We start from the raw sequence: 18,632 nt of genomic DNA, 5'->3' as shown, positions 1-18,632 counted from the left end.
ACCATAAAACCAGCAGCTCCTCTTGTTACGTGTGTGGGTTTTTGTCTTTCCTGGACATCACCCAAAACAAGGTCAGCGAGCGACCCCGCCGCTGCTCAGAGCGTTTCATAACTGAGGGGCTTTAGAGCTTCCCTTTCCTTCTGCAGGGCCTTTACTGCAAAACCCAAAGTCCTGTCACTAATTCCAGCCTGAGCCACTCCAGATTACGGAGTTGGGAGCAGTGGGCTGCTCAATAACAAGTGGTTAAGTCACGTGCTGCCGGTAGCTCAGCGACTGCTCCTGAGGAGCCCCAGCTCGTGGTGGTGGTGGTGACGTGGGGCCAGACACACTCAGTACATTATTACATTATTCATGGTGATTTTAATTGCTCCGCTCTGCTTTTAACTGGTGCTGGAGGCGGGGAGAGCCGGGAGCTGCCTCTGACAGGGATGGGTTGGCGTTAACTCGGAGCTGTGGAAAATGGAGTATTATTACTGTCCACGTCTGCTGAAGTTCCTGCAGTATCTGTGGGTAAGTGTGCTCTGGAATGTCCGTGTGCTCCCAGAGCTGCCTGTTTCCACTCTTTTCAGAAATCCTGGGCGTGTTCCTGTGTGCTGAAGCTTTCCTCAGCAGTTCCTTTTTGAGTAGTAACTCCTTTTTGAGTAGGATTTATTTTGGGTGAGAAAGGCTGTTTTATCTCTGATATTTAAAACTGTAGACTACCCGAATGTGCCTTGGAAAACCCTTTCAGGAATCGACGTTTCTTCCTTGTTTATGCAGAACCATGGGAGTTGTGGTTTAGTTTCATGTGTGTTAGGAATATTCTTCCCTCTTTGTGTAAAAGCTCTGCCTGGCTCTGGGGTTGCTGCCCCAGAACCCTCCTGCCCTGCTGCTGCTACAGCCACTGCTATTCCAGGAAAGCAGCCGTGCCCATGGCTTTAGGAGTGTGTCATTTTACAGTTCCTCACTTGTTTTTAATTTGACTCTTCGTGGGTTTCGATGTCTCAGTGAGCACTTCCTCTTCCAGCACTCCTCAGGGCTGTCTGTCATGAAAAGCTCTTTTTAGCAGGCTCTGACTGTGCTGCCCTGCCAGCTTTGCACAGGGACTGCTGTGTCTGAAACTTCCACATTTATAAAACATGAATTTGAGCTGAAAAGCCTTTATGAATAAATACTGTACTGCTTTGAACTAATTAATGCTTTAATTTCTCCTGTACTCATCAAAGATCAGGTTTCATTTGCTTGTTGTAGTTTGCATTGATCTTCATTTTTTCAGCTGTCAATTCAGTGTGTGATCAGCACCAAACCTTTTCGTGTTAGCTATTTGCTACTACGTTTTAAAACTGTAGCAAAGAGTTTCCTTCCCTCATTTTGAGTTTACTTTTGCAATCCTTGCTGGTATGTCCTTTGATCAGCTGTGAGGTGAGATTGCCCGCTGTGAATTTCTTGCAGCTGAGGGAGAAAATTGTGCTTGAAGAACTGGGGATTTTATTGAAAACCTTTTCTTGCTGGAGGCTCTAGTAGCATAAAACATGGAAGTGCTTGGACATTAATTCATTTTTTTTATTTGACCAGCTGTATTTTTAAGAGAAAAGCTTCCTTTAAATTGCAAACTGAAAATTAGTCATTAGTGTGAGGAGGGGGTGGATGTTTTTCCTGGTTTGTCGATGTGAGAAATATGAAAGAGCTCTGTCCCTACTCTTGCTTTGACGTGGGATTTTCCATAAGGCCAGGGGAAAAATCCCAAGCCAACCCAAACTTTGGATTAGCCCAGAAGGTGCCTGGGATGGTGGGCTCCAGTATTGTGCAGTTCTAGGCTGTCACAGAACTGGATGTTGTATTTTCTGGGTGTACATTCTCTTTCAGGGGCCCTGGAGCATTCCTTACTCACTTTTATTCATGCACACTTCCTGATTTACTGCAAGAAAATATTAGAATGGCAGTTCTGATATTCGTGATGTTAAGAAAAGAAATTTAAGGGACATGCACAACTGTGCCTTCTGTCACTTTCTGTGCTGCTGTTGCAGCTGGAGGCTACTGAGGAGATACTTATCTGTTCTCTCTACTTACAGTCAGGAGTAACCAGAGATGCTGGGGTTGGTTGTCAAGTGTTATTTAATCTGTCTTGGGGAGCTAAGATGCTTTATTCATTAGGCAGACATACCTGAAGAAGCTACAACTCTTAATTTAAAAATACTGTAACAAAAATCTGCTTTTAAAGCTGCTCTCTGGAGTTACTGTTGGGTTCCATCTCCTCTGTGTGTATTTGCTTTACTCCTGAGTGGTGGAGTTGTGGGACATCACTGGACCCACTCAGTGCCAGCTCTCTGCTAATTCCTCTCCTGATCTCTGGGCAGGATGTGTCTGACTGTGACAAACTGCATTTCCTGAGCACAGCAGGGTCTGTGTTCTGCCCCAGTCCATGTGCAGTGGTGTGACCACCACACGTCTGTGTCCTCTGTGTGGGTGACACCTCTGGGTTTCTGAGAAGTGCCTTTTGTGTCCAGTGACACTTTTTTTCCCCACAGCTTGTGTACATTTGAGTGTTTTCCAGTGTGCACGGAGTATCCATCACCCCTTTTCCAGCCGGTGAGGAGCTCTGCTGCAGGTGGTACAAGTCATCTTCAGGTCTGGCTTGCACAGGAAGTCCTGTAGATGCAGCTCCATGGCCTTCCATCAGTCACAGGGTCAGACTGGTCGTGCCAGGCGTGCAGCCACAGCTCTGGGGTTTCCTGTTCCAATGCCCTTTGTCCGAGAACCAGATTTTTGGCTTCCTGGTGGACACAACCTCTCCTGGACTGCTCTGGTGGTTCTGTTCCTGCCCTTGGCCTTCTCAGTTGTCAGCAGTTCTTGCTCAGTTTTGGCTTTCTGGAAAGGATGGTGGTGAGTCTCCTGCCCATGCTGCTACCAGTCCTGATGGACTGGGTTTTTTTTCCCAGTCTGGCACTTGTCATTTTTCAAACAGCAAAGAAATGTTACATCCTGAAAGCACTCGAAGCAAATGCTTGTTTTAAATAAAATGTGCCTCTGCAGCAGTGTGATGGTTTAAAAAGACCTTGTTCTTTATTGATAGTCATGAATTGAACAATTGCAAAATCAAAAGAAAATTGGCGTTTTTAAGGAAGAAGTAAGAGTTAGAGTTTGTTTTGACAAGATTTTGGTTGCTGCCTTTAAAGAGAAGTTTTGATGTGTTTTGTCAGGTGACTCTGAAGGAAGCGGCAGCTGGTTAATAACACGTCACTGTCCTGACTGTGTCACTGTGAGAGGAGGTGGGTTGGTGATGGAAGGAAACTGAAATCATTGTCTGGAGCCACGGGTGATGATCATCCTGCTCTAAAGGGGGGTTATCCTGCTCTCAAGGGGGTTATCCCTGCTCTGAGGGAGGGAAGGGGCTCTGTGCAGGTGTGCTGTGCCTTCCCTCTCTCTGCACTTCTGGAAAGTTCCTGTGGACTGTTCTGCTCTTCCCTTGGTGGCGGGGATGTTTCTTGCAAAGAGTTAAAAACCTCTCCCACCCAGGTGTCTGCTCTCCTGCTGCCAGCAGGAGCTGATAACCCGGGTTACCTCTCGGATAACCTGGGTGAATGACGCCCTTGCGCAGGAAAATCTGGAAGGGCATTTTCCCCAATTCCCGGCTGCTGCTGTAGAAGAGGAATTGTGGTGTCTGTGGCATTGCTGAGAGCAGGCAGACAGGTCAGCCTGGCTGAGGAGCCCCATTCCCAGTGGGAACACGAGGGAGTGCTGTTCCACCACGCAGTGCTGCTGGCCCGCGGCCACATCCCTGCTCCCAGCCCAAGGCCACGTGCTCCGTGCACAGCAGTTTGTTCTAATGAGGTGTGGTATTAAGTTTAATTTACCATAAAATGCTCACATGGAATAGCACATTCTAGGTTAACTTGTTGCAATTAGGGTTTCATTGAGTAAGATGTAATCATTTATGGACCTGGTCGTTTTTTTGTAGTGACTGTGTTGTTCCATGTTCAGAGCAGCTGGAGGTGGGGCTGACTGTGCCTGCCCTCGCTCCCCTCATTTTAAATCTGGAATTGTGAATATACTTCTGAAAAAGTTCTTTCCTGTGAGGGTGCCCAGAGCAGCTGTGCCTGCCCCATCCCTGGAAGTGTCCAAGGCCAGGTTGGACAGGGCTTGGAGCAACCTGAGATAGTGGAAGGTGTCCCTGCCCATGGCAGGGGTGATCTTTAAGGTCCTTTCCAACCCAAACCATTCTGTAACACGAGGCTAAAGACAATTGTTAAACCTCATTTACGCACACAAAGCGGAGGTAACTTCGCTGCCTCCCTCCTAATATTTTGATCTAAAGTTGTTTTGACTCAGTTCCTGCTTTCCCAAGCTGTTGTCCGTGTTGCTGATGCTGGGAGACAGCCAAGTTCCCACTATTGTTCCTGTCCCTTCAGCGGTGGTGAGCTGTTCGTGCAGCCAGTGTGTGTTTACTGTGCTGAAAGGAAACAGCAATTTTAGGGAGCTACTTGAGCACAGGGAAAGTAGCTCTTTGTAGAGGACTTTCCTCAGGATACCACAGGATTTGTACTGCAGGGCACAGGTGTTCTTAAAGTGTGACTTCAGGGAAATCTGGGGCCTGAATGAAGCTTGGAAAAATGCAGTGTTTGGTTTGGTGATTCATGGTGGACAGCAATAAATCCATGGCTCTTAAGGGGAGGCAGAATGGAGTGAGTGCTGTCCATGTCCTGGGGAATGTGGGAGCATGGGGCTGTTGTGCTGGGTCTGGGAGGAGGAGGAGGAGGAGGCAGTAAGAGCTGAGAGACCTGGAAGTAAAGGAAGGTGTGTGCCCTCAGGGTTATACAGCTGTCTCAAATAAATCCTCTGCTCTCATCAAGTGGGTTAAAATGGGTGAAGGAATTACTGTATTACAGCTGATGTTTGGTCAATTTACTGCCATCAAGTGCCTGAAGTGAGTGGAAGACACATGGAATGGTGTTTTGTAGGGAGAAGATGGAAGAGCAGTGTTCAGAGAGGCCTTGGGCAGTGTGTGATCACAGCAGGAACAGCTGGAATGGGTTTAGAAGCAGCTCCTTGTTACTGATCTTTGAAGAAGGAATCCCTTGTGTGAAAAAAAAGCTCTTCCTTCAGAGTGTTCTCTGAATTTTGTGAGTCAGGTCTGAGCCCTCAATAGTTGGAGATTTCCTGAGCACCCTCAGTGAGGAGAGCAAATGCTCTGACATCTCAGGCAGGTGTGGAGCAGGAGCAGCGTGTTCTCCTGCTTGTTTCTGTGCACTCCACTCACCCTGAGTGCCCTGGGAGAAAAGTTCAGCAGGTGAAGGTATTTTAGGCCATGTTCTGTGCCCAGGAAGTCTCTTTTGAAGATGTTCTGTGGTTATCTGTGCTTAGCATGTCCATTGGGTCAAGTGGTGGAGCAGCAACTGTTCCGTGTTGGACTTGCCAGGAGATCCCTGGTTATGGCATTACTTTGTTTTCCCTCCCTGGGGCAGGGAGATCCACTGCAGACATCTTCATCCTGGATTTTTGTTTGTACAAATTAAAAACAACCTTGTAGCCATCCATCTTTTGCTTGGCTTGGTCCCTTGGACATAAACAAATGTAAAGAAAATTGTTTTAGTCCTTTCCAGTGTATTTGTGCTGTAGGAATTTCCTGTTTCTGTTTTTTCAGTTTTTCCTTCTCCATTGAGCTAGAAGGGAAGTGCTGCAGGATTATGGACATGGGCTTGCAAACAACCTCGTGTATTTTTAGCTGGTTTCCTCAGCTTTAACATTGATAGCTTTGTTTTACACCAAAACAATTCAAGGCACAAAAGCTGTGTATGTTCAGGATGTTTAACTGGGCCTTGCTTAGGTTCAGGAGAAACCTAGAGTGGGGAACAAAAGAATTGGCATTTTCTGTTGTACTTTAGTTGTTGCTATTATGACTGGTAGTTGCATTTAAATTGTTTAAAAACTTGGAGTAAAAATTTTATTTCACAGTTACTCTTATTTACAGATTTTTGTTAATCTTGAAATAATGACGTGCTACTGCAAAAGTGCCCAGAATCCTGGGCAGAGAAAGGATGGTTGGCTTTTTTATTACAAATAAAATGGGAAAGTTCATTTTTTTGCTGATCCTGTCCAGGATCACCATGGCAGTAGAATGGAAAAATTACTCTGACAGGTATAAGCAAGTATGTGGAGCATTCGTTCAGTCATGAAAACTATTAATGTGTTTTCTTTATCACAAGGGTACTTCTGCAAGGAAGACAAGGAATGCAGATTTAATTTTTTTTTTTTTTTACATTTCATCTCTGTTTAAAAAAAATATTTTTAAAGTAGCCATTGATGGGATCTTTTATGAAATGCTTTTTGCACCTTTCTTTAAAAACCTCTCATATCAGTGTGTGCTTGTGTAAACTTTCCCAGTATTGATCCCAGAGCCTGTTGCTTTCACAGCCTCTCCTTATTCACTGGTTTGTGAGGCCTCTGGGGGCTTTTAAAATTGCCTACCAGAAATAAAAAGTATGGAATTTCAGCCTCTTGTAGCTGGTATGTGCAAGGGGAACACCTTTAACACCAAGGTCTCTCTGTAAGTTGTCCACGATTGTGAATAACCTTTAATTAGAACTGTGGCCATGAGTGTAACTTGCTTAATTTCAGTAGAAACCAAAAGTAGGAATCAAAACCAAATATTTGGTGCAAATATTGAGATACCTGGGGTTTCAGGTTACAAAAGAGATTTCTCTGTATGGACACTGTCCAAAGTCCTTGTGTTAAAACACTCCATCCATTCCACTCTTTTTGCTTTCTCTTGGTTTTTTCCCCTTTTTTCTTTTGACTGGGTGTAACTGTATACAGGTGAGGCCATTTGGGCATCTCAGTGAACTGCATTATTATATCACCATCAGAATTTTAAAAAACCCACCAATCAGAACAGGTAACACAGCCAAAAACAAAAGGCCTTGGTGGTTTAAGCGTCATGGGAATTCCTGGATTGGGATGGTGGCAAGCTGGGTATCTGCCATGGAGCAGATCCTGTGCTCCAGCTGTTGAGCTCTGGTCTGAATCTGCCAGAGGTGCAGCCAGGCATTTCTTTTTTCCTTTAAATGAGAATTGGAAGATGACATGGTAAAATCATCATGATGGGGGTGACGCGTGTGAGAAATTCAGGCTGTAGTTAGGAATGCTCGCTGCTCCTTCTTGGAATGCAGCAATTCCATTGGCAAAACACAGAACACAGAGGCAAAAATAAGGAGCCCATAAAACCATGGGTTGTTTGTCATGTCTGAGGAGCCCGAGAGTAATTTAGTCTGGAGCCGTGCAACCGAGCCCAGCCCAGTGCTGCATCTTTAAATAGTCCATCATGCCAAGCACAAGAGGTTAAATTAAGTTCTCTTACTAATGAAGCAGAAGGAGAGTTGTGTGGAATGCAGGGCTGGGACAGCCTTACAAGGGCAGGCTCTGCTGCCACGGGTGTCACAAGGTGGGACTGGAGCTGCCCGTGGTCCTCACAAGTGCTGGGTGCTGCTGTTTGTGGGTGGGATGATGGCTCACAGGAAACCCTTTGGAAATGCCTGAATTAATGCTAATTGTTAATTGGAATGGAGTGATAGGGGGGAGGGGAACCCATCAGAGAGTGAATTCCTGGCTGAGGTTGCCCCATGGGAAGAGCAGAAACTGTTGTCACACTTAGTCCAGACTTAGGTTGCCCATCCTTCTGTCTCGTCTGCTTTGCTGGCAAAGGATCCTTCTGAGGACTCAGTTGAGGGGAAAACTACTCCCAGGTGTCTTAGTGGGTCTTCAGCTGGATTTCCTTCCCTGTTCCATGGTGCTGGGATGGAGCTGGTGGCAGGGGAACCCCCTGGGCTGGAAGGACTCATCCCCATAGAGAGGCTGCCAGTCCCACCTGCCCCTGCTGGGCTGTGTGTTCTGTGCTCTGCTGCTTGCAGGCCTTCTTTAAATTGACCTCGCAATCCCACAGAGTCATTAACATAATTACATGTATTTGAGAAGCTCCAAATGAGCTGTAAGAGGCTTTTGGAAAATATAATGTAACCATGGAATTTTGTTTTCTACTGAATAAGGGGAGAAACAAGGGCTGTTAGGCCTTTGTGCAGGGTTGTGTTTTTGAGCTGTAGGTGGAATAGATGTTAATAATGGAAGTATCCAGCAATGTTTGAATAACGAGGTCCCATTTATACTGAGGTAATTAGTCATGCAGTTTGGGTAGCTGTGTGTATGTGCTCTGTTTTCTGGAGCTGCAGATCCCTGACAGCCCCAGAGTGAGATAATCACTCAGATTTGTCAAGGGCAGAAGATCATCTTGTGCTGTTCTTGTTCAGGAACAAACCCTCACTCAGCCAGGACTGCTGGGCTGGGGGCCAGTTAGAGAATCCTTCCCTGGGAGGGTGGTGAGGCCCTGGCACAGGGTGCCCAGAGAAGCTGTGGTTGCCCTGGATCCCTGGAAGTGTCCCAGGCCAGGCTGGATGAGGCTTGGAGCAACCTGGGATAGTGGAAGGTGCCTCCAAGGGAAAGGACTTTAAAACTCATCTTGTTCCACTCCCCTGCAAGTCTACCTGAAGAGCTGGGAAAATCTCTGACTGTTTGAATTTGATGGTAAAGGTGCATCTGGATTGTTCTCCAGAGCATTTTGCCCTGATGTTAATTGAGGTGTAAATCTGAGCAGTAATTTAGATGCTTCAATACCCAGCAGTGTGTTCACGTGGTGCCAGAAGATCCTAAATTTAGTATTGCAGAAGGACTCAAGTCAGCAGTTTTCCAATCTTCTGAGGACAAAAATTGTGTATTTGGTGTAACATTCTTTTTCAGGGGAAGTATAATAAAAAAGTAGAATATATTTTGTAGAGCATTTTCAGATCCTTCAAGTTCCATGCACATGTGAGGAGTCCCTGCAGAGAGCTGTAGGAACGTTTTGCTCTGTGCATCCTGGGTGAAGTCTGGCTGTGCCTCTCCCCGTTTGCCCCAGGTGATATTCCAGATGGGGAGTTAAATTCGGGTTCTGCTCTGCCCATCCTGGTGAGGTGAAGGCACTGCTGACTAACTCACATGGCAGCTCCAGGCAGAGCTCTTGGGCTGCTATTTCAGGGGCTGCTGCATCAGATGGAGCCTGAAACCCTCTGGAATGGCAGAGTGCCCCGTGCACAGTCCCTGCACTGCAGCAGGCACAGAGCTGCACTTGCAAAGGCGCAGATGTTTCAAATATCACACTTATATTTAACAGCATGAAAATGTGCAGTAAGTCCTAAATTCCAGCCTTGGATGCAGGATCTCCATCGTTGGTGAAGCATTATCCATAACTCTGGTAGATAAATTTATTTTTTTCTGATTTCTTTACAAATCTAAGAAACACCCTGCTCTTGGGTGCTGGTCAAAACTATCTCTATACAAAAATAACCCTGCAGCTCCTTAAGAGAAGAGCTGGGAGGGGGGCAAAAAAAGATTTTCTCTGTTGGCTGGATTTTCTTTGATTACTGAGGGCTTTTATAAGGCTGCTAATGTGCAAATGTTCAAAACAAATACATTCAGAAATTCGGATAAGTTAGGGAATGCTACATAGTTGTCACTGAAGTTTTCCTGGAGATAAGTTACAGGTTGGTGGAGCTGAGCTCCTAAAAACAGGGATTAAAAGGGAAGGCACCCTGTTGCCTCAGGGCATCTTGGGTTCATTCGTGTCTGCAAGGCACATTTCTGATACAATAAACCTTACGCAAGAACCGTTGCATCAAATGTTATCTAGAAATTCTTTGTCCCATTGAATCTCTTCCTGGATAGTTCAGAGGAGCAGAGGGTGATGCAAGTTCATGGTACTTTGTATGGCAAATTAAGCAACAGCCACAAACCCCCTTGAACAAACAAGAGAGCGAGCAGCTCCCGACGTGCCTGTCTTGCCTCTTTCCCCTTGGTCCTGAACTAGTCACGGCTTGACTTTGGACTTTTAAGTCCAAACTTACGTCATGAGCTGAGATTTATTGATTTAAACCCGCAGCTTTTATTCCTGCTGTCCTCCCAAGTGGGCTGTTCCAGGATTCCATGGCTGGTGACACTTGGGGTCCTCTCGTTACCCTCAATCATTTTGGGTTTGTGGTACCCGACCCCGTGGTCTCCCAGCAGCTGGAGGGAGCAGAGCTTAGGAAGGACACGGAGCCGTTCCTCACGCAGGGAACGGTGTAGAAAAGTGGAAAAAACCAGCTTCCAATGGTCAGACCTGTTCAGCTTTGGTTTGAGCCTCTGGCTTAATCATTATCCTGTGCTGATAGCAGTCACTGGCTGGGACGTGTTGTCTTTGAGGCCACGAGTGGCACAGTGAACCAGGTACAGGTGCTGGCTCTGCCCAGGTGCCCGTTGAGCAGCAGGACGAGGGGGTGTGGGTGTAGGATTCCCAGTGGGAATCTTCTGGTGTGGGGGTGTGAGACATCCCCTGGCAGAACCACGTTCCCCAGGAAGGGTTAAAATCACGAAGTCCACGTGACGTATGCAAACTATGAATCATTCCAATAGATCTGTGCAACTCCTGCCTGCTCCGGAGCCAGCAGATGCTGTTCCCCGCGTTGCCATGGGAACCCTGCCTGTACTATAATAAAGCCCAGCCCAGATCCTTCCTTGGGCAGACCTCTGCGGCTGGTCACCTCCTCATTGTTTCCTCCCCGGAGCACAGGGACCGAGAGGAGGGCTTGGCATTCCAGAGGCAGCAGCAGCAGCAGCCTTCTCCTGCTTGTAACCTCGTGTGCCTTAGCCTGGAGCGTGGCAGAGCCTGCCTGGGAGGCAGCCGGGCTGCAAACAGCTGCGCATCCAGAGCCATGTGAGGAGAGGAGGAGTGGGGACAGTCCCTGCGTTTGTCCCTGGGCTGGGAGCCCCCCTGGAAGCAGAGGAGCTGATGTCATCCAGCAGCTCTTTTGGCAGGCTCTGAGCAGCCCCGCGGGGAGGGCTGGACACGCTTCCCCTTCAGCCTCCCCCGGCTGCGCTCCGCAGTTCTGCCGGGGAGAGCTCCAGGATGGCTCCGAAGGCAGCAGGGATGGTGAGGAGGGGATTCTGCTGCTGACACCCTGCTGCAGAGTTTTCTGAGGAGAAGCTGGATTTATTGTTTAGAAGATCCAATCGATTTGCTGCTAAATGGATTGTATAGGAGCACCAGAACTTTGGTCAATGTACTCTCACCTGTCGAGTGGCCGAGCCAGGAGAATAAGATTTGTTTTGTCCTTCTGATATTTACAGCAGAACAAAAACTTGGCTGAAAAAGGGAGTTGCTTTTCCTGCTCTGAAATGAGAGAGTGAAAACCTAATTCTCTGCTTGCAAATGGACTCGTTTCAAGTGACTGTGTCAGGATTTAAACATTGATTTATCTCTTTAACATGGCTGAATTAAACATATTTTGATGGAACTCTGCAAAGCCGATTGTAAGTAGGAAAAGTCTTTTATTTTTTCCTACTTGACAAATACCAATCTCCCACCTCGCATCTTTGGTTCTTTAATTTTAGGAATATGCTGAGGGTGATAGTGCAATGCTGTTTACCTTAGCTGGAAATATTTTATACACGGAATCACTTTTCGCAAAATAAATCAGGGTTGTTAAGGAGAATATATTTTAATTGCTACTGAATATTGATATTTCATCTCTCCTGGAAAAAAAAAATGGATTACCTTGGAGACAAACTGACAGTGGCACAAACTCACATGACCCAGTGGATGGGCACAGTGCGGAGATCCTTGCAGGAAGCACTAAATTTAGTCACTACTGCGGTGGCTCATGAGCGGAGTGGAGGGGAAGGTGGCACCAGGACTCCCTTCAAGAGAACCTCTTCCTTCAGGCACTTTGCATCCCGGAGCAGAGAGTCCTTCCGAAGGTTTTCAGTGCGGAGTCAGCAGAGGTTTTCCTCTCTGAGGAAGAGGCAGCCCAGCTCAGAGCCCCCCGAGCTTGTAAGCACCTTTTTGAGACCCTCAAGGGAGAGAATTCAGCGCAAACCCTCGGGTTTGTTGCAGCATTTTATCTTCTAACAAAACCTCCCTCCTGTCTGCTTTTCCATCTAAAAACAGCCCCCAAAACACCTCCAGATAGTGCTGTCTGTCTGTCTGCTCCCAGCTGCTTTCTGCCTGCAGCACAGGTGGATGTTTTCATTTGCCAGGGAATCAGGGTTTGGGGAATGGGAAAAATGTGGTTGATTTTGAAGCAAGACAGTAAGGTAGGACACTATTGGTCTGAAATTAGAAAGTTAAGCTGAAACTGGGCTGGTCTTGGTCAGCTCCCCAGCACAGCTTTGGATGTGCTTCAGTATTTGTGATTTTCTAGTAAAAAAATGCCTGAAGCTAAATTTGTACAAAGAAGGGTGAAGTGCCGTCACTGTGCAGGCAACCTACAAGATAATTATTTCCTTCTTTTATTGAAAAATATATGTTTTTTTCTCAGAATGCTTCCTACTTTGTCATGCCATGGAAGCAGTAGGGTCAATGTGACTTGTGGAGGCAGTGGCGTGGCAGAGGCAGGGTGCACTTCCTGGGGGCAAAGGAAAGGTGAAGAGCTCTTGGTTCTCCACTGTTCTGTGCCACACAGAGCCCTTTCCCCTCCCTTCTCCATTGGTCTCCAGGTTATTTTCAGGAAGGGCTGTCTATATTCGTGGCATGGCAAAGAGGTGGAGGAAGGGCTGGTTTCCTGAGGGCTGCAGCTGCCATGACCTTCCTGGCCAGTATTGACACCCCCAGTTCTAGTCTGGCACATCCTGCAAAGCAGCAAAGGTTTGGGGTGATAGGGAGCGAAAGGGAAGCAAATCTGGTTTATTCTGTTTATTTCATGGAAAGGAGCTGAAGCCAGTGGTTTGAGTTGTAGCTGAAACTGGTGATTTAAGCCCAATGTTTGACCAGTTGACTGTGGTTGAGTTGTGTGGAAAGGGGCCCCAAGCCTTGGTGCCAACATGCGGGTAAATCCAAACTCTCTGAAGTGGCTGAAATGTTTTTGTTTCTTTTTTTTTTTGTTATTAAACAAAACAGTTACTCACTGTGAAGTGTAAACACAGGCAGCTCTGGTGGGGTTTGCTCAGGGAATGAGTGCAGGTGACGCTGCATTCCTTGGGCAGGTGTGGTGTTTGAATATGGCTCTTTCCACTGCTCTCTATCAGCACTGGGTAGAGCATTTCTGTCCCAGCTTGCTATGCATGTCCTGTTTGGACAGACTGGGAAAGAAAAGAGTGTCAAGTAAGCACAAAAGAATGAAGATGAAAATATTTGGTAACCACTGTTACAGTGTTAGCATGGTGAAGTGCTCTTGGCTTTTTTTTTTTTTTAAGCTGGTGTTTTAGATTTATTGGAATCATCTGAATGAAAAACTCCTGTAGAAGAAGGCTGAAAAATGGGAATGTGAAACCAGCAGAGGACAAACGTTCTGCTGTCCTACACAGCACTGCTTACGGAGCAGAAATCAGGAGACACGGGGTGACCTTTTCACTTAAGTCACTGGTAACAGTGCTGGAAATGCTGTTCCTCTGTTTCAGCAGGAATTCTGCTTGTGCTTGGCTTTCTGTGTGAATTTGGTTTCACTTGGGCTCAAACTTAAGCGCTGAGCACTCCAAGAAGTTTGTGGTTGGTGCCATTGTGTCTGTGGTAAACGACTGCTGAATACAGACCTGGAGCTGGTATTTTTTAGCTTTTTTTTGCAACAGGGTCCTGTCTTAGTCCTTGGAACTACTGACATTGTGCTACAAAAAGCCATGGAATGAGTAAAAAGTGTAATCCATGTAAACTGGTTTCTGTGCTGCTTTAGGGCTGCAGTGTAGAGCAGTCACTGGAGTTTTTAAAGAAGGAGCAGCCGTGCCCGTGAACCCCTGCCTGACACAGCCAGGGGCTTCCAGCTCCCTTCCTGCTGCCACTGGTGGAGAACTTGGCATCATACAAAGCACAGAAAGCTCTCAAATTCCCCCCAGGCAGCACAATTTAAGTCAGTGTGAGTAAACTTCTTCACCCTCACATCTGTGAATCCATAGCTGAGCTTGCAGAAGTTTTTACTTTGCAGTGAGACCTTTTAAATAGAAGCTGATTTTTCTTTCAGGTATTTTAATGGAGTTAATTGTCCATTTTCATCTTGTGTCATCAGCCTGGTGTCTTTGTAAGAGGAGCAGAGATACATGCATTAAACATGGCCTCAGATTTAATCAGGGTCTTTCGGTCATGGTTCTATTATAGGTGTGAGATCTGGTTTCACAGCCAGCACTGTTCTAGGTCTCGAGGTTTGTTGCCATACAATAAAACCAGGGCAAGCTGTTTGATTCCCTTGGCTCCACTTAACACTGCTAAAAAAAGTCATGGAAAACCTCAGAGGTGTTTCACACAGAACAGGAAAGATGAATTCTGGGGCTGAGAGTGGTCGATGTGTTTTACCTGAATTGCTCTGATACATGCTAAAAATAACACCTAAGTGCATTTAGTAGTGGCTTGCTTTTGGTATACCAGGCAGTCAAAGAAAATCTTGTTTTCATTCAAAATTCATCTGGTACCTAGTTTGGATTCAGTTTTTAATTCCAAAATAAAGATGGAAGTGGAGTGATTTGTTTGATACATGTGTCCCAGATGTCCTGGGAGGGCACTTAGTCCTTTTGAGGGTTTTTGTTGCATCCCACAGCCCTTTCCCTGCTAGAGCCTGAAATTCCCATCCTAGTTTTTATTAATCCTCCCTCCCAGACATTTCATTCTAAGCTTGTACAGCTTTTTGCTGGGGAAAGCTGGTGGACCCTACCTTTCCCCATCAAACAGGATCCCTTTCTGGAGCAGGACAGGACCCTGGTTTGAGTTCCACACCTGCATTCACCTGGGCCAGTGTCTCTGCTTATAAAAGAGCTTTGATCTGCAGTGCCTCTTATGTTGCACCCTAATCTAGCTGCAAAAAGTTTGTCCTTTGTGGTGAACATCCTTCAACAAATGATTTGTAAAGAGAAATTACTACAAGTTGGCACTTTGATTCTGAATTTGGAATAGGTACAGGCCCCACAGTGATTAGTTGCTGAATTGTTCTGCCCTAATATTCACTGAGAACACAGTGAGTTGTTCTCAAAAATAATATTTTGGTACTATCACTAAATGGAATTTTAATCTTTAAATTTAATCTTTAAATTCCCAGGGAGCTGTTAGGGTAGGGGGAAGCAAGTTTGCAGCAAGCAGGCTTTAAAAATGAGTTGTTTGTCTTGTTTGGGGCTGGGGGGAGGAGTGAAGCTGTTCAGTTTAATTAATGAAGATACAAGGGCCAGTGCTGAAACAGTTCCTGCTTTTTCATTCTTAATAACTTCTCTTTGGTTTAACAGGCCATGAACGTAGCTGGCAGATAAATCTGGGCCAGAAACCCATAGTGATGGGCATTTGGTGGCTGCCTTTGTTGCTCTCTCATTATTTTGGCAGGAATAATTATTTAAAGGACTTATACTCTGTGATTTCACTTATGCTGACTGCAAGGAGTTGATCTTTACCATGCTCTTCAAGAAGAAAATAGCATAAATAGATTTTGAGCTGATATTTTGTGCTCATCCACCTTGCTGCCTCTTTTTTTTTTTTAAAAAAAAAAAAGCTCTAAGTGACAGCTTTCAGGGGAAATAAATTGTATCATACAAAAACTTCTCTGAACTCAAGCCTTAGAATCATAGACTCCCAGAAGAATTTGTGTTGAAAGGAGGCTTAAAATTACTCAGTCCCACCTCATGCCATGGGCTGGGACACCTTGTGGTATCCCAGGTTTTTCCAGCCTGGCCTTGGACACTTCCAGGGCTCCAGGGGCAGCCACAGCTTCCCTGGGCACCCTGAGCCAGGGCCTGCCCACCCTCACAGCCTCCCTATCCTGGCAATCCATTTTTATTGAAATTGGTAATATTGTGAAAGTTTTGGGAAACACTCCTGGCATTCTCTGGGGGGTGACTGTGTGTGTGTTTTGACTGCTGTCTCCTAAAACATCTCCTGAGCTGTGTGTTGAAACGAGCATGTTTGTTATTCACTTGTTGTCAGGAAATCCTATCACTTTCTCTACATCTTTAATTCCAGGCTTTAAGCTAAGGAGAGCTTTTTTTCCCAGGAATGTTTGTTTGAAGTTTAACTTGTGTCTCATGTGGAGAGACTTTTAACTGTGTAGAAGAGCTGTGAAATGCAGCATTTGGAGTAGGAGGTGTTGATTTCAACTATGCAGCTTTTCAAAAAAAAAGCAAATCTATTCCCTCCTTGGCATCCCAGAATGAAATTGCCTTGTTCTGGCTTGTGCCTCCTGCAGTGTTGAAGAGAGGGATCCTGTTCCAGGTTTTATTAACTCTGATGGGAGTTACACGTGCCCTGGGGAGAGCCTGGATTCCCTCTCACTGCTCAGGATCTTCCTGACCGAGCCCCGGCTCCTTCCTGCTGCTTTGGCTTTCTTAGGGGTTCATTCCTTATCAGCTTGGCTGCCTGGGGCTGAAAAGGAAATGTGATCTGATGATATAGGAGAGGTTTTAAAGATTTAAAGCTGGTTCCTCTGCTGTGGTGTTGTACACTCCCACCTCTCAGAGGAAGTGCTGTTGTGGCTCACTCAGCCCTTGCAGGGCTTATATTTAGAATTAGATTCTCGTCTGCTTTTTGCACATCGGGTCAACCTCTGCTCCATCTTCAGCCTTGGCCTGAACCTCCTGACCTGTGTGTGGTGAGTGTTCACAGCCAGGCAGAGCAGCTCGATTTGCAGAGTAGAAAAAAATGACAAACTCTCAAATGTCTTTGAAATCCTCGGTGGAAAGAGGAGGATGCAGGAGTCCCTGCAGGAGCAGGGAGCTGGTGTCACTGCGTGATCATAACCAGATCCCTGGCAAACCCAGCTTCAGCTGCATTCATCTGACCACGTTCTCTGCTGTGGCCAGAATCAATGCAGGGCAGACTCTGGCTCTCTCTTTGGTGCTGCAGCCAGTGCCAGGGCTTCACCACCCTCACAGGCAAGAATTTCTTCCTAATATCTGATCTGAACCTGCCCTGTGCCAGTTTAAAACCATTCCCCTCCACGTCCCTGTCCAAAGTCCCTCCCCAGCTCTCTTGGAGCTCCTTTAGTACAGCTGTAATTTTTGCTGTGCCTTTCCAGGGAGGAAGGCTCGGGATCCAGCCCTGTGCAGCGATGGGGAAGCAATGGGAAGGTGGAGAATCAGACCAGTCACCCTCTAAAAACAACTCTTGTTTCGTAAGGGGGATGCTGTCAGCCTTTAGCATCAGGGATGCAATTGGTGGTTGGGTATCATATCCCTGTGGAAGAGCATGGAAAGGCAGCCCAGGGTTGCATAGCAACAGGGAGGCTGTTGGGCCTGCTGGCATTTATGAGATGCTTGGTACTGTGGGACTGGAACGTACTCCACTGCCCATGGGAGAGGGAAACATCCATTATTTAAAGGATTTTTGAGCAGAGCAGTGGAGCTCCTTAGGATCTGAGAGAGCTGAATGTGCTGTGTGAGTGCTCTCAGTCACATGGGGCACACGTGTGTTTCTCCAGGCACTGTTTGTGCATTCAGCAGCAGCAGCAGCTCCAATTTTTTCACATAAAACCAGCTTGTGCTGCTCAGCCCAGGATGCACCGGGGCCAGAGGGATCACGGAATGGTCTGGGCTGGGAGGGACCTTAAAGCTCATCCCATTCCAGCCCCTGCCATGAGCAGGGACCCCTTCCACTGTCCCAGGCTGCTCCAGCCTGGCCTGGGACACTTGCAGGGCAGGGAAGCATTTCTTCCTGACATGAATCTGAACCTGCTCTCTGTCAGTGGGAAGCCATTCCCCCTTGTCCAAAGTCCCTCCCCAGCTCTCTTGGAGCCCCTTTAGATACTGCAAGGCCATAGTAAGCTATCTCTGGAGCCTTCTCTTCTCCAGGCTGAGCAACCCCAATTCTCAGCCTTTCCTCACGGGAGAGCTGCTCCATCCCTCTAATCATCTTCACGGCCTCCTCTGGACTCACTCCAACATCTCCACGTCCTCCCTGTGCTGGGACCCCAGAGCTGGACACCCCCCAGAGGGATGCTCCACCTGAGCAGACACCACAGCCACCCACTGCCACCTCCTTACCTGCTGACCACCCTGGAGGTGGCTGGGGCAGGGTGGGAAGCCCTGGAGGTTCTGAGATGGATTAATTCCCTTAATTCTGTCCCTGCTCCTGGGGCTGGTCTCAGGGATGGGGCAGTGCTGCCCTGTTTGGGGCTGTTGTGCTGGCAGGAGTGTTGGGGAGAGCTGGGGAGGTCTGGAGCTCATCCCTGAGCTCAGCTGGGCAGTTCCTGGAACTCTTTATCTGGGGCTGCAGCAGGGAGGGTGGGGGCAGAAGGTTCTGCCTCAGCCTGGAGCACTCCCCTAGGCACTGACTCCATTCAGCAATTAATTAAAGCACAGAGCTGGCTGATCTCACCAGTCTGAATCCCACCTGATTGCTGGGAATTGAGAGGAGCTGGAGCCATGACTTACTCCTTATGGGCAGCATTCATTGGATGGATAGTAAGTACAATGGAAATCCTGGGATCCCCTTCCCACTTGCTGTCTTGGCATTTGGGTCCTTCCAAATTAAAATCTGTGGGCTGTGACCCACAAGCCCTCATATTGTGGTGGGGTTTTCAGTGTTGGTTGGTTTCAATCTGATGTTAATGTTCTGATAATTCTGTTAGTGCTCCAAAATATATAATTCACCTCTTAGTCCTTTGAATTCTTAGAGGAATTGTGGAATAATTTAGGTT

General features: G+C 46.9%; 1 protein-coding gene across 4 annotated transcripts in view; it reads left to right on the top strand.

Annotated features, from left to right (window-relative positions):
* KIAA1671 (KIAA1671 ortholog) overlaps positions 1–18,632 on the top strand; it is a 65,032-nt gene that overhangs the window by 32,577 nt on the left and 13,823 nt on the right. Inside the window, exon 1 of one of the 4 annotated variants that reach the window (XM_038152067.1) lies at positions 41–510. The exons of 1 other annotated variant lie outside the window; for it this stretch is intronic. In XM_038152067.1, the coding sequence (XP_038007995.1) occupies positions 460–510 (51 nt within the window). In that variant the 5' untranslated portion in view covers positions 41–459. Of the gene's footprint in view, positions 1–40; positions 511–11,355; positions 11,870–18,211; positions 18,397–18,632 lie in introns of those variants that run through there. 2 more of the 4 variants (XM_038152066.1, XM_038152068.1) reach the window with 2 other exon arrangements.

The sequence above is a fragment of the Motacilla alba genome, chromosome 15 (genome assembly GCF_015832195.1).
Source record: "Motacilla alba alba isolate MOTALB_02 chromosome 15, Motacilla_alba_V1.0_pri, whole genome shotgun sequence".
In the NCBI taxonomy this organism is placed as follows: domain Eukaryota; kingdom Metazoa; phylum Chordata; class Aves; order Passeriformes; family Motacillidae; genus Motacilla; species Motacilla alba.
Note: the sequence above shows the minus strand (reverse complement) of the source record. Positions and strands in the feature narration are given on the sequence as shown.